General features: G+C 38.9%; 1 protein-coding gene across 1 annotated transcript in view; it reads right to left on the bottom strand.

Annotated features, from left to right (window-relative positions):
• CPE (carboxypeptidase E) overlaps window positions 1-14,813 on the bottom strand; it is a 58,657-nt gene that overhangs the window by 9,165 nt on the left and 34,679 nt on the right. The window contains exons 2-5 of the mRNA XM_086747217.1: window positions 10,368-10,564; window positions 8,276-8,443; window positions 7,246-7,363; window positions 6,053-6,235 (exon numbers count right to left, since the gene is read on the bottom strand). Coding sequence (XP_086603343.1) covers window positions 6,053-6,235; window positions 7,246-7,363; window positions 8,276-8,443; window positions 10,368-10,564 — 666 coding nt within the window. The remainder of the gene's footprint in view (window positions 1-6,052; window positions 6,236-7,245; window positions 7,364-8,275; window positions 8,444-10,367; window positions 10,565-14,813) is intronic.

The following is a 14,813-nucleotide window of genomic DNA, read 5'->3' as shown; positions in this document are numbered from 1 at the left end:
TTCCAAGTACTTATGGTTTTCCATTAAAAAAAAAAAAGTTAACTTCCTATAAACTTCATTTACATTGACATTTTTCCATGCATAGGGGTATTTCCCACCCACTCAATGCCTGTGCAAAATCAATAATCAGAGAAACATCATTATTAATGCAAGTTTAATCATAGGAATTCAAAAATATATACAGCAGCATCATCACTAGGAATAAAAACTTGATGGAAAAGATGCGTCCTTCCACACTTCTGAGCCCCTCCTCTTACTACATGGAAATATTGGCTATTCTGAAATGACTGAACCAATAACCAAAGTGTTTTCCAGTTTTGTAACAGGGTCAGCCAGCCAGCTAGAGAGGGACTGTGGCTGTTCCCAGGAGGGTTATAAAGATATTATTTGCAGAAGCTGATGTAGAATTAGCTCTTGCCTTCCCAGTCTATCTAGCTAGCAGAGTCAGTGGATTCTCAAATGAAGGACTGAAAAGAAAAAGGCTACCAAGCATTTTGAGCGACTCCATGGAGGTCACTGAGGGATTTAAAAGTGCTTCAAACACCGCTAATTCTTTCAGCCCTATGTTCCCCCATGCAAGGTCCATAGGAGACCTAATGTCATCTCTTTACTAAAGCACTGGTGATGTGCACCGGTCCAGAAATGTCCAGAGAGCTGAGGTCATATCCAAAAGAGAACCCCAAGGGTAGCGAACAGACTGAATCAGGTGGGATTTTGCCAACACCTTAGGGTAAATCTATTTTCTGCCAACCAGACGAGACTCCTAATTACTGATAGGAACAGGGACTTTTCAGATTCCTAAAAGGACCTTTTTATTTCTAACCCTTTTTTAGATGGCTGCAAAATGAGGACACAGAAGGCAAAGGTGCTCCTAGGAGGGACGGCTCTGATGTCCCACCAGGCAGAACGCAAGATGGATCACTCAGCAGCACACAGCCAGAGAGCAGCATGAGTAAAATCCTAACAGCAGTGTTGACTGCCAGGCATCTGTTCCAGACACTAGATAAAACTGTTTTTCTTGTTTTTTGCCTTTCTTCTACAAGACAGAAAGAATCCACGAAGAGGAGAACTGGGAGCCGAAAGGCATGATGTAATCTTACTGTGGTGCCAACAACTCTTGACCATCACTGCTCCAATTCTCAGGAAGCTTCTCCCTCCCCCACCAGCTCCCAAAGCAAGGTGACACTCAGGAATGCACTAGTTTCTCAAGGATAGAGAAAAGAAGCAATATATTTTCCAGTTTTGCACAAAATGTCCATATCCTATAGTTAGTTTCCCAGCTCCTGGCCTAGTCCACAGCTTATATATGCTGCTCTTGAAAAAAAAATTAATTGGCATCACTGAGCTGCACATGATGATCTGAACGTCTGGGACAGAGAATCTTCTGGGGTGAAGATGGCCTAGATCTAAACTGTGGCCATCTGCAATCTGGAAAGCACCAAGCTAGCTACATAGAATTTGCACTCTTTACCTGCCTGTTCAATATGGAAATTAGGTGCAATATCCAAGAAATCAATACATTTTCAAAAAATTTATTTAACTAACATTGTAGCAACTTTGCTGCCACTGGTCAAGGTCTCCAACTGCCCTGTTCCTTCTTGTTATGCACATGGCATACATCACATGCATGCACATCACTACACTCCCAAAGCCTCTCATTTTAACAAAGGATGGCATAAAACTAACTTCCCTATACTTTAACATGGACCACTCTCTGAAGATCAGAACGGCCTAGCAGACCTCAGATATAACTGAGATTCATGCCCTTCACTGCTGACCATGAATAGGACTTTTCTTTGAAACTGAGCAACACAAACACTCCTCTGTCGCACTGCTCTACTGTCCTGAAGGACTACAGTGTCTCTATGCTAGTACCCACATAAATAAGCTTAGAACATGGGACAAAATTAATTTCTTCAACTTTTAAAAAAGGAACTCCAAACCCACAAAGAAAGTGGAATGCAGGGTGTGCCCCTGGCATCCAGGCATCAGAATCACTTAGACGTTCAACTACAAGCTACAGCACTGAGCTATTTCTGTTTCTACACATCTAGAGACAGTAACGTTTAGCAGAACACAACAAACTTGCGCCCTGTGTGAAACAGGGAGAACATATGCCTCCTACATATGTTGTAAAAAATCCTAAAAAAAATTTACCTAACATTGCTTCCAAAATTGGTAACATGAAAAGTAACTCAAGTTAGGAATTAATTGAGTGCCAAGAGTGATTTGAGAGTATCTGAAAATAAAAAGACAGTTAAGCAATAGCCTAATAATACAGCAATGCAAGCTGCTTTGAAATGCTGTTTTTGCAATGACATCCATCTAATTAGGCTTAGGTGGCTCTGTAATGACAGGACAAGCAGAACAGGCATGTGGCTAGCTACTAATTCATTACTATCAGTTCTTCTCATTTGTATTTCCAAATAGATACTCCACACAAAAGGTACATTTAAAAACCAGTAGTGATGTTGAGAAGTTATGCACTCAATAGCTAAGAAAATGCCAAAATTAAAGCTGTCTGCGCAAATTTAATTTGGCTTTCTTGCGCATAAATGAAATAATTAATTACTTGCTGATAGGGAAAAGACCAGTGTGAAAAACAGCATAGACTTCACATACAGGGTTGTTTTTCCCCAGGGTCTGGTGGCTAAAAGGGCCTTTCCTGAACACAGAAGAACAACCCCATTGCCTTTGCTTACTGCTCTCTGAAAAACCTACAAGGATCAACCAATTACAGATAACAGCTAATACAAAAAACGTGTAGGGTCTCAGATTTAGCACAAAGATGCTGTTGTGGGAGTTCTGTTCTCTGTGCCCTTGCTCCACAGAAGAAAGTAATTGCTAAGCAAGTAATGGTGAGAAAAACCTCACAGTAAAGAGTATTAAGAGACAAAAGCAAGTGTCAAATATTCCTGTACATCATCTGCTCTCTCCACTCCAAAACCTGAATGGAGAATTGCCAACTTGCATGAAGCTGATGAGGAAATCCTGAGGTTTGACAAAAGGGAAGGACAGAACACGACAGCAACGGAGGGTTCATCCTTACTTCCAGTTTGAGGCAAGGGCTGCTACCAGACATTTCTGCCACCAGATATTCAGCCTTCCTACTGAAAGAACTCAGGTATTCAGAAGAATATATGCAAAAGCAACCCATACTTACACGAGAGAGCCACCCATATATTATGTCTGCATACTGAGAAACCAATGAAGACTGCTGCTGGCCCACCTTGCAGTACTGTCTTTTACAGAACGTAGAAGTTCCTGTGAGTGAATTATATGGGCAAAGAAATTGATGTCACGCAACCAGGGTCACCACAATAAGCTCTATAGGCCAACAGCAACTTTAGCAATTTATTAGAAAGAAAAAACATCCTTTCCTGGGTCAGAGCTCTTGGTCTGATGAGGTACTGTCAAAGGCAGCATCTAAGCAACCCCAGCCTCTCTCACTTAGCTCAGCTGTCCTCCACTCTCTCCTTTTGCCTTCCCTTACCACCGTTCTGCTAAAGCCATGCACTCCTTTCTTCACCAAACACAGGTCCGGTACCTACTCTCACTGACTTTCTATCTCTGTTCCCAGTGACGTTGCTCCAGTTCTTCTCTTCCTCTATGAACTTGTGACAAGTCCTCGTTTGTATTGCCTCGGTTCAACCCAGGGATGCAAGCCTAACCTGTAGATGCCCACAGGACACTGAGCTACTCTCACATCACCTTGCATGACCCAGAACAGCCCACAGCAATACTAAGATGGCAGAGAAGCACCACCTTAGCTCCAACCTGGAGCAGATACTATGGAGACATGGTCTTCGGAGAGTTTCTCTTGATAAATTCTGAACTCTGGTAAAGGTATACAATTAAATACTTTTCCTAAAGCAATACAAAGGGCTTTTCAAACAGCTTATACCACTGCTAACTTTGAGTGCGTTATCATATGGATAGCAAAAGATCACCAATACAACCGATAACTTAATTGCCACATTTCGTCTTCCTGACAGAGCTTTTCAGACTAAAGTTTCCAAGAAAATTTTCACTTGAACAGAACACAAGCTTTGTTATTTTCCTTAGCACTAGACATAGAAACAACAGAATTGTTTTTGCTGAATTATTTTTGTTTTTTTAAGTCAGCCTGTGGCAAGCATTACCATGGAGGTTTTGTTCAAAAGTCACAGCTTGCCAGCTGATTTCTATACTTGGAAAAAAAAAAATAGATTCATGCTGTATGGTCCAAAGTATATCGTTGTGTCTCTATTTTTTATTAGCTGCACCATATTAAGATCATAGATGCTGGTTAGAACTAGGATTCCTGTCCACTAACTTCTGTACAAATACATGAGAAAAAGAAAGGGGTCACTTGGGGAATTTGCAGTCTAACTTAAAATAAGATCCAAAAGTAGGAAATAATTCAAACTTTCCAACAAGTTTTTCCAATGGAAAAATGTGCTTTTGGCATGTTCAGTTTAGTCAGAATCAAAGCATTTCATCAAAACAATGAAAAGACTGGTTTTTTATAGCATTTTCCTAAGGAAAAAGAAACTGAGATTAAATATGTCCAGTTAATTTATGAGATAAAATATGTGCAGTTAATATTTAATATTTCATTAAGATAAATTTCATACTAGGTTGAAACAAAATTTAACTATTAAATCTCTCCATATTTTGTTCATATTCAGGATTTTGATCAAATTACGCAAACTCTATTTTGTCAAGGGTGTTTAATGGTTCCAACTTGAGGTCTGTGGAAAACTTCACACAAAGGGAAACTTTTGCTTTTTCAGCCATATTCAGAAATGTCAACATTTTACCTGACACCCAGCCCCTGGGACCTGTGGTACCACAGCAGGGGAAATATGCTGCCCCTGCGAAGACTGGGGACAACAGCTCTAAGAATGAGCAAGTGATCGTTGGCTGTGTGAGCACTATCAGTCGTTGTTCTGCTGCTAATTTCTTCAGACAAGCTTAATTATTTTCCTCTTCTAGTACCTCCTTTACTGTTACAGGAGCAGAGTGCGGCTACCACTTAAGGTAGCTGTCCCACTGCTTTGAGAGACTCCTACTCATTCCAGGTAAAAATTTAAAATTAATTCAGAGACTGTAATTGAGTATTAAGAGGAAAACGAACAATAAAACTCATATTTGTGTTCAAAGTTATCTGACACAAATCAACAAAGCCAATGCACAGGAAAATCACTCCATGCAAGCTGAGTTTCCAGCTCAGAAATCTCCAGCTCAATTTTTCACTCTGAAGTTTTGGCTGATTTTAGCAGATACAAAAGATTGGTTAAAGACTTGGATATCCCAGCATCCGCTTTGCCTCAATGTACAAAGAAAAGTACATATCAAAATTCTTGGTAAAAAGGAATGAAATGTCTCATTTCAGGCTACTCTTCCAGACTTCTCCTGGAAAATTAGTGTTGAAGTGGCCATAGTAGCTCTGCTGTTCCTCTCAGCACAGAAAGCTCTACCCAAGTCTAGGCGAACACCACCTGGGCAGGAATCAGGCTCTAATAAAGCCAGGAAGTATGGAGACAAAAATATCTTCATGGTTGGATTTTGTTCCCATGGATATCAAAGGCCAAACTCCCATTGTGAATAACTTTGCGAAACCAGGCGTCTCCACTTCTTTCAAGGTTAGATGCTTTCATTATTGAGGTTAAAATGAACAGTCAGTAGCCTGCTGTCTCTCATCAGGGTTAGTTAGGAGATTTTTCTTACTCTTTTTTTTAAAACAAAAGAACCCAAACTTAAACTCTCTTCATAGCATAGCAATAGCTCATTCGCTGCAGAACTATTAAATTTGCAATGACATGAACCTTGACTGAAGAAACACTGTAGAAAAAGCAATAAAAGAGGAATATTTTAACAGGGATCACAATGAGCTCTATGGGATTTTACAGATGTACTGTGGTGAGTGATTAGCCTTTGATTCAGTCTTAACCAGACCAAAAATTGTGGATAATCTGGTGGTATTCCAGACTATAATTAAACCAGTGAAAACCAAAGATTAAAATAACCAAGCACTAGTGACAATGAACCCCTGCACAGCGGGGCTCACCTCCTGGGACGCTGTACCAGGCGCCGCCATTAGTCGTTCCATCCACAAAGCTGCTGTCATCATCATTTTTACGACATGGTGGTCTGTTTGGATCAGACATAGCGGGATTAAAAGAAGAATAACTGCGAGCCAGGCTTTGAAAAATAGCATCATCGGGGCAGGAGCTGTATTCATGAGCACTTCCTAGGGAGGAAAGAAAGTCCAGGAACAAGGATTATTAAAAGGGCAGTCATACCAACTGAGCTCACAACTTAGATTACCAGCACTGCACAGCAGGATTGTGCCTGGAAATTCTCTGTACACGGGTAAGTGTCCTACATCGCAAGCATCACAAACTAACACAGCATTATCTTAATAACATTAACATTTCCCAATACTTCATCAACTGCCTGTACCAAGTTACCCCATTATTAAGGTGGCTATTCAAATCAGTCTTCATATTTATGAAAATATTAATTTCAAAGTGCACCACAAAATCTAAGCTATTCTATGCTTTAGATATTTTCTTAGAAGAACACACAGGTCACAGAAAAAAGTCTCTCCCAAAAGGGGTTTACAGTCTGATATTAAAGGGATTTGCAATTAAACTGCGAGAAAGTAGATTGAAGGAAGGCAAAATCACAAACACCACCATCATCTCAGGACCCTTTCAGTCATGTGCACATCCTGTAGTGGAAGAAAAAAACGAAATAATATTGCTGTGTGCTAAATGATAACATGCCACAATGTGATTCTTTTTATACAGGACTAATACTGAGAAAGTGGAAACAATTATAATTGTTTTTATTAGCACACTATCACTTTCAGAAATTCATTTTTTACAGGTTCAAGTAGAGAAACCTTACATCATACGGGCAGCCTAGACACATCTCTCTTGCTTCAGTTAACAGGGTACAAACAGCCCCAGCTAATTTAAGTGCTAAATTGCCTTGATTAAAATATCTGAGGGACCATGATTCTCTCAGGTGTTACATTATTTTTGTGATGTAACTCTAGTGAAACAAATTACTTAGCTTCAAAACCAGAAAACATAGCCACACAGTGACTAGCTTTAAACATGTGATTAATATGCTAAAATAAGTCATTACAATGCAATGATATGATGTTTAGAAGGTGGATCTTAGGTAGCCGTAAAATAAGTATAGAATGTGATTTCTGTCTCCTACTACTTGATGTTACCTCATACTACTTACCACTCCGAGTCTCATCATAAGGGTAGTTTGCAACGAGGTCTCCTCCATGAAGATTGGCAGAGAGCACAAAGGGAATATCCATAATCCAGTGAATGACACCTTTCGTTTCAGGAGCAAGCTACAACAAAACAGCAAAACCAGCAGTTACAAATTGAGAATTCAATGTGAAAAATGATTTAATTACTATCACATATATTGTGCAAGCCACTTAAATGAACAGTAATTTCATTTTGGCTTCAGAAAGAACTTTAGTCCTTTACATCAGAATCAGTCTGAGCAGATTCATGAGAATCTAAAACTGATGTAAATTAGTTCAGAATGAGATCACTGATAAAGCAATCTCATAATTTTACTTCTCATTATGGCTTAAAAAAAGCCTACCAAGTTTCAAAACAAGGAAAATAAACTGACTCAAAATAAATGCTAGTCTATTCTCTGCATGGAAAGTAAAATTACTTCATTTAACAATTTTAATTTGAACTCAGAAAACGGCTATTAAGGCCACAACTCTAAGAGACTGCAGGCACAACACAGTAATTTCTAAAACCTCCTGTGGGGATAAACACAAGAAGATGAAAATCCCTCCAGATACACTCTTGTATATTTAAGGCTTAAGCTTAACAAAAAATGCATGTGTTACATGTGAGAATAGCTATCTAGCCAGCAATGTAATCAAGCACAATTCACAAGTGAATTTCTGGCAATGGTAACAAAGCAAAATATCTGCAAGAATAGCTTCAAACCAAGGGAGAAGGCTACGCAATCTCTGGCCTTAAAAATAAAACTTTCTTTGAATGGGGAATTGTCTAAGGATTAAGCAATATGGATCAAAAGGGTTTACTACAGAGAACCATTTTGAGAAAAACTTCAAGAAGCATCAGATGAATAAATTTAATAAAATGAACAAAATATTTAGAAGAGCGTGAATCGTAAAGACCATACACACATCTCTTAGAGGTTGCTACGTGTCTGCTTCTGTAAAAGGGAAGAGATGGGCATGTAAGTGACCTGGTATTCAATCCCTACTTACCTTAGGATTCTGGTCCACGGCTTTTTTCATGTTTTTCAGCAGATGATTGTTTGGGCCACCTTCTTTCTCATTAACATAGACTATTCTATCCAGATCAGGGAAATTTCGGTTTAGATCTATCCCTTGGGCGTTACTTCGACCAACAAACCAGTCCTTAAGTTCACCAGGCTGAACAAATAAAGGGAACAGAAAGAGAAGGGAGATGAGTAGATTCAGGAGCTCACATATCAAGCTTTATATGGGTATATTTAGCCATGTAAATTCAAATCATGGGTTTACTTCTCATGTTCTCCAGAATAAGTAGGGATCATGTGGGAGTAAAACTTCTGAAGCACCAAGAGCTGAGTCACCTCGATTTCTTCCTAGAGCTCTGTGGGAACAAAACCAACCTCTATTTCACTGAGGGTCTCAGAGGAAAGAATCATTCTCACAGCAGCAGATCTGGACTAAGGATGGGCAAAACTATCAGCAGCATCAGATCTTCCAGTACCTGCTGAGTCTTCCCTTGAGATCTGGCTTTTCCTCGTTGCCTCATGACCATGCTCATCAATTAAAGACCTCATTTTAGTAAGCCTCAGAGCAGCTGTAGATTTATCAGCCAGCCGCAAGGAACATTTGCACTTATTTCAAGGTTCTTCTAAGTGCCTTCAGGATAACCAAGGACCTTAACCTATCTTTGCCTGAGATTTTTATTTTTGTAGTGTCTGTCAGCTTTGTTCACTGAAATTGTAGTACTAAATAAAGACGCAAAGAGAATTTTTGCAAAATATTTTCTTTAAGCTGATTCTCTAAAATAGGTTTTGGTTTGCATTAAGGAAATGCCTTCAGAGTGCATAATTTTCCCCAGCTTGTCTCTGTAAGCTTTCAGTACTCAGTAAAGTAGGTTTAGCTTGATTACTGGTTTTAATCTTGGGGTATATTGAATCTACCGTCACACACTGTGTACAGGATCGAAACACTTCTAAATCAGAATAACAGTGGAACTAAAGCAAAATGTACTCCAAATAATATGTAATTTGTAAGCCATCCGTGTAAAAACAAGTGTACTTTGACTAAGGAGTAAAAGTTTCCAATAATATTACTACAGAATCACTACGGAGAGACATTTCACCAACTTGAGGACCGCTTCCGCCTCATTGCCACGAGAGGGAGACATACGACCAAATATTGCTTAAAGAGCGCTGTGGGTTTGAGGGTTTTTTAAGACTTCATGAAAATCAGTTTAATAAAGATCTTAATAAAGTTTGACTTATTTAATCATAAATAAATCGTCACATAAAAAGATTCAACATTTCTGTATGAATTTTAAAAATAAATACACGTTATAAGACAAGAAATTTCTTATTTTTGTTTAGAATATAATATACACCAGAAGCTTGTCCTGATTTTGCCCGGGATAGGGCTAATTTTCTTCCCAGTAGCTGCTATGTTTTGGATTTAGTATGGGATTTGGTATGTGAAGAATGTATGTGACAGGGTGTTATTTGGCATCTACATGCTAATTATGCATTAATACATTACATGTTTTTTTAACTGAGTTGTAATCCTAAAATACATGCTAAATTTTATTGACTAATGGCTTAATTAAAGTACCTCGTACCAGCAACTTAGAATCAAAGTTATTCATATTAAAAAGATGGCTCACAAAGTTTGCTTGTTTTGGGATCAAGTTCTGATGAATGTGAATAATTCATGTAAGTGTATTTACATGAGAATAGTCTTAAAGGAAACATCAACTTTCCCTTTACTACCACTTTTGAAACGTAATGTATTACTACAAGTTACTTGTTTCGGGAGCAGTTTGGTCAGTGAACTTAGATGGAAGACTATGCATGAAACATAAACATCATTATATTTTAAAACACAGTAAACTCACAAGAGAGACAGCTATTTGTTGAAAACCCAATAATAAAATCCTCCTGTACTGTTACAAGCCTACTGTACTGTTAGGAAATACTCCAATTATGCTGTTCCATTCAACAATCACCACCAAGAGTTCATGTATCTGTAAAACTGCTAGTCCAAGCGTGATTATAATTCTAAGGCTGATACAGACACTGATAAATATTCTTGTACACGTAGCCTTACAAACCTGGGATGCTGCCTTCTCAAAGCCATCTGGATTCAAAGATGGCATGATATGGATTCGTGTGCTATGGATCAAGTTGATAATAGTTTCATTTCCTTTCTGGTATTCATTACACAAGTACTGAGCCAAGAAGATGAGCAACTCCCTTCCGACAGCTTCATTCCCATGCATATTCCCAACATATTTAAATTCTGGTTCTCCTGCAAGAAAGAGGAAGAACACGTCTTAGAACAACAAATAAAAATCATCCATGGATTGGACCACACAGCATACACTGTTACTAGAACTGGTCACAGTATGCCCAGGAAGCTACAAGCCTCAGAGTGGATTTAGGGTTTTTTCTAAACTCTGGCTAAACGAACAGTAATTTATATTCAGCTGTTTGCCAAAGGCAGAGAAAGAATACTGGGGGACACCACAGTATGCGAAAATAAATGCTAAGCATGGCCATTAACACTACTACTGTTGAGTTTTAATGCAATTGATGCCTCAATACTACAAAAGGGTGTCTTGATTAAGTAGTTTTTAAATATGTAAACTGACACTAACAGAGCTTACCTTTAATGTTCTCTCCCAGATTAGGTTAAGCTTATCGCACTACACATGTATTAAACTGCAATTCTTTTCCCAAAGCACTGCCAGTGAACAGTGATCTGAAAAGTCTTATTCAGCAGTTGCTTTGGATATTCAGCTCAGACTTTACGAGGCAAGTGCAATAATCTAACTCATAAAATAAATTATTTCCATTTAACATTCCAATAAACAGTCCAGTATTAAATATATTAATGTTGATTTAATGTATATTGTATATTTATACACAATATTCAACATATAACATATATTCATATCTGTATTCTATATATAAACAAGCAGTCCAATATTCCCAATTACTCGCTAGTCACATTCTCATGGCCCTAGACATGAAAAACACACAAGACAGGTCTTACAGAGCTGTGAAGGATAAACCTTTCAAAAGACCACATTTTGAGCCCTCATTCCAGAGAGGGTTTAGTATAATGTAAATACCTGAATGAGATTAAAAGGATTGTCCTGAAACTAAAATGAAGAATATGCTGTTTTCTGGACTGAAGCCCATTTTCCTTATCCTTTTTAAATGCAGTTCTTCTGTTGTAACAGCTTTAATCAAACATTCTGCTGATTATATGCTCTGAATAGTCTTTGAACACACTTTGCAATGGCCTTTAGCACTATCACGGGGGCAAATTCAAGCCAGGAAGAATGTTACACAAACGAGACCTAAATAATTGCTAGTCAAGCACACAGCCCTACCTACTTAAGACTCTTCGGTCTGTGCTTGCTAACCTTAATCCAGTGATAAGATGCTAGCAGACAGAGGGCTATTAATACTGTGACTTTTCCTTCCACCTAAAATGGTTTTGTACATATGGACTCATCCCTGAAATGTTTTGTAAAACAGGTTAAAAGGTTTTCTAGTTTCAGTGGAACAGCTTCGTTTTATGTGATTGATAGACACAATGCCATTACTGTGACTAAACACCTCAATTTCTTCTTTTAGCATTGAGCTCCTATTTTCCTTTTTTTCTTCTCTGTTAATACCAGAGAATGTAAGAGGTCGAATCATCAAGACCGTGCAATCAATCCCATTAAAACAGACGGATACTATTTAACAAAACACGCAGCATTGCACATCATGTAGTCTTATAATTAGAATACTCATGCATATGTATATTGGCATGTTACTGACGGAAAAAGTGCTTCGCAAGCTAACAGGCAAATCTGTTACTGCGGTAAATATGAACATGGTTGCATTTTGCGTTTGTAGTTTTCCTTGGACATCACTAAGGAAGCCTGAAGGAGAAATCATTTCTCCTGATTCCCAGGCCTGTGCATTAATCACCTACCTTTCTCTCCCACTTGAATTTTACAGGCCTGGTTCAAATGAAGAAACACAAACTTATGTTTCCCATACAGAAGTGCTTGCCTCCCCCCTCAAAGAATCGTTAGCGGTTTTTAGAAGGGGTCGTGAAAACAAGCAGAGTCTACAGTGAACCAAGAGTGCAACCTCAGGGACAGCACACCACCAGTGGTAATGACCCATCTCAAATCAGTGTTAAAAGCTAAAAGGAGTTCAGGAAGAGATAAAGAGAGGCACTGGAAATATGGGAAGTCTTTCCTATGAAAAGTGATTAAAGAGATCAGCCCCATTTTCCTTAGGAAGAAGAGTAAGAGACAGTCAAATATACCGACCACTACGGGCATGGAGGAGTCGGTCTGGAAAGCAGCACTTCCCTACACGACAATACAAGAAACAATGATTTTCAGCGAAAGGGAGCCATTACCATTTTCAGACTGATAAAGAAAAATAACATTACTTATAACACAAAGTGTGAATACGGTCAAAGAATCCCATTGGCAGCGATGTGTCAGCAGAACTCCAAGTTTTGCTAGCAAACCAAGAGTTAAAGAACTGATCTGAAAGTAAATGCAAAAAGAATGAAAGGGAAAGACAACAGCTCTGCTTCAAAACTTTTGTGTTCATATTTTAGCTCCCCTGGGCATTTTTTTACACCTTTCTCTGAGGCAAATAAATCCATCTCCTATTGATCCACTGCCTGCGGAAAACCAGGCTGTGCAGTCCACACGTGTGGGAACTGTTCTCTGCCAGTACCCTAGTGCTGCCCATTTTCTTACCTCTGGGCACAGCAACCAAAGAAATACTGGGTTCCTGCTCAATATAAAAAGATATTGAATTTCAGACTGTATCCAGCAATTTTAGGAAAACTCTTCATCATTTCAACAGTGTCATTTACATCTAAAAGAACAATGGAAAAAAAATGTGTCCTTCTCATATCTAAACTTCGCAGCTGCTCCACAGGAAATAAACTCAATTTTTACTGTTTATTTCAGTGGAAACAAATTAATGCTACAAGCTGACTCCAGGGGAATTAGCAGTTCACTCATTAGTTGTCCATGCCCATCATGGGCAAAGTCAGGGAGTTCATTCTGGAAAAAGGGACAATGTTGCTAAAGTCATTAGTTATCATCACACTGCCCAAAAAGCCGAGGGAGCTTCCCCAGGCTACTATCTGCTGATATGACTTTGAAGTTAATGACGCTCTTAATTTGTATTTGCATTTCAGCCTTTCATGTTAGAGTAAAAACTGCAACTTAGGGTGCACCTTCTGGAAACCATTTTTTGAAGTCACATTTACCTAAGTCCTTTCCTAACTATCTTTATCTCTAGGACAATGAAGTCCAAGGCAGACTGCTAGCTGAGGCCAGAGCTCTGTTGGCTGTGCTAAGCAAACCCAGTTGCTTGAGTTTCAGTGAACGACTCCGAGATACAGCCAGCATCCCAGGCCCATTATGGCTCCTGAAGGAACCAGCTCCTTCTCATCCACCCCAGGGGCTAACACAGATACCTCAAACGCCAAGGATGCCAGTTGTCCAGTCCTTAAGCCAGCATTCCTCACTTTATGGGTTCCCTAGTCTATTAATTGAACAACTCCTGCCACACCATCTCTGAAAGCTTCAGGCTTCTCTGGAAAACAGCCCACTCCATGGGGAAAACAGCCTTCGGTCACCTCTTGCGAGCACACTACTTAGCTAGGGAAGAGTTGCTCTTCCCATTAATCCTTCATGAGCCATTTAATGCAGACCTTAACCACCTTTCACAGGATTCTGTAACTGTAATTGCCTTACCAAATTATTTTTTTATGAAAAGACTCCGTGAATCTCAATTTGATGATGAACTTTTAAACACTTTCTCCAAATCAGCAGACAGGCACCTGTTCCAGTGCAGAGAACTGGAGGCAGCTTTGAGAGAAGAAACATGAAGAACTAGAACTGTTTTTTCTCATTTATTTGATCCTTACAAAAAAAAGTAAAATTGTTTTAATGGATTCCCATGGTCCAAAATACGACAAACATGAAAGAATATTTGAAATTCTTGTTCAATTTGATTCATTTTCTGACAATATCTTTTCAAACTATAATCTCTCATTCACAATAGCAAAAGGATGTCTTGTGTAACAATGTGAGCATGACATTTATAAATGCTTAAACGTAATTTCAGCCCAGATAGTTTTGTGATAACAAATGAATGGGTAGATACTAACAGCTTTCTGGGCAAGTAATAGGAAATGCAGCAATCAAGTTTATAAATATCTCAGCATCTCTGGTGAAACCTAAGTCATCACATCATCATGGCTTTTAGAAGGCTTTCACATCCCTCTTAGATTGACTGCGTGGTACATTACAGCCTAATAAACGATTGAGGAAAAGGTATTTTAGAATGTTGCGCCTTTCTGGTGCCTGACAAACATCGTGAAATGTCACCATTCGCTTCTGCAGTTCCTGTCAGCTAAGGTCTTCTGCGGTCTCCTAGGAACAGCATGGACATCACTAATATTAGACAGGTTGCCCAACTAAAGATGACTAACCACTGCCATTTTCAGGTCAGGCTGT

Source organism: Chlamydotis macqueenii, chromosome 4 (assembly GCF_036417535.1).
Source record: "Chlamydotis macqueenii isolate bChlMac1 chromosome 4, bChlMac1.mat, whole genome shotgun sequence".
NCBI lineage: Eukaryota > Metazoa > Chordata > Aves > Otidiformes > Otididae > Chlamydotis > Chlamydotis macqueenii.
The sequence above is the reverse complement of the archived record's forward strand: the minus strand, read 5'-3'. Positions and strand labels throughout refer to the sequence as shown.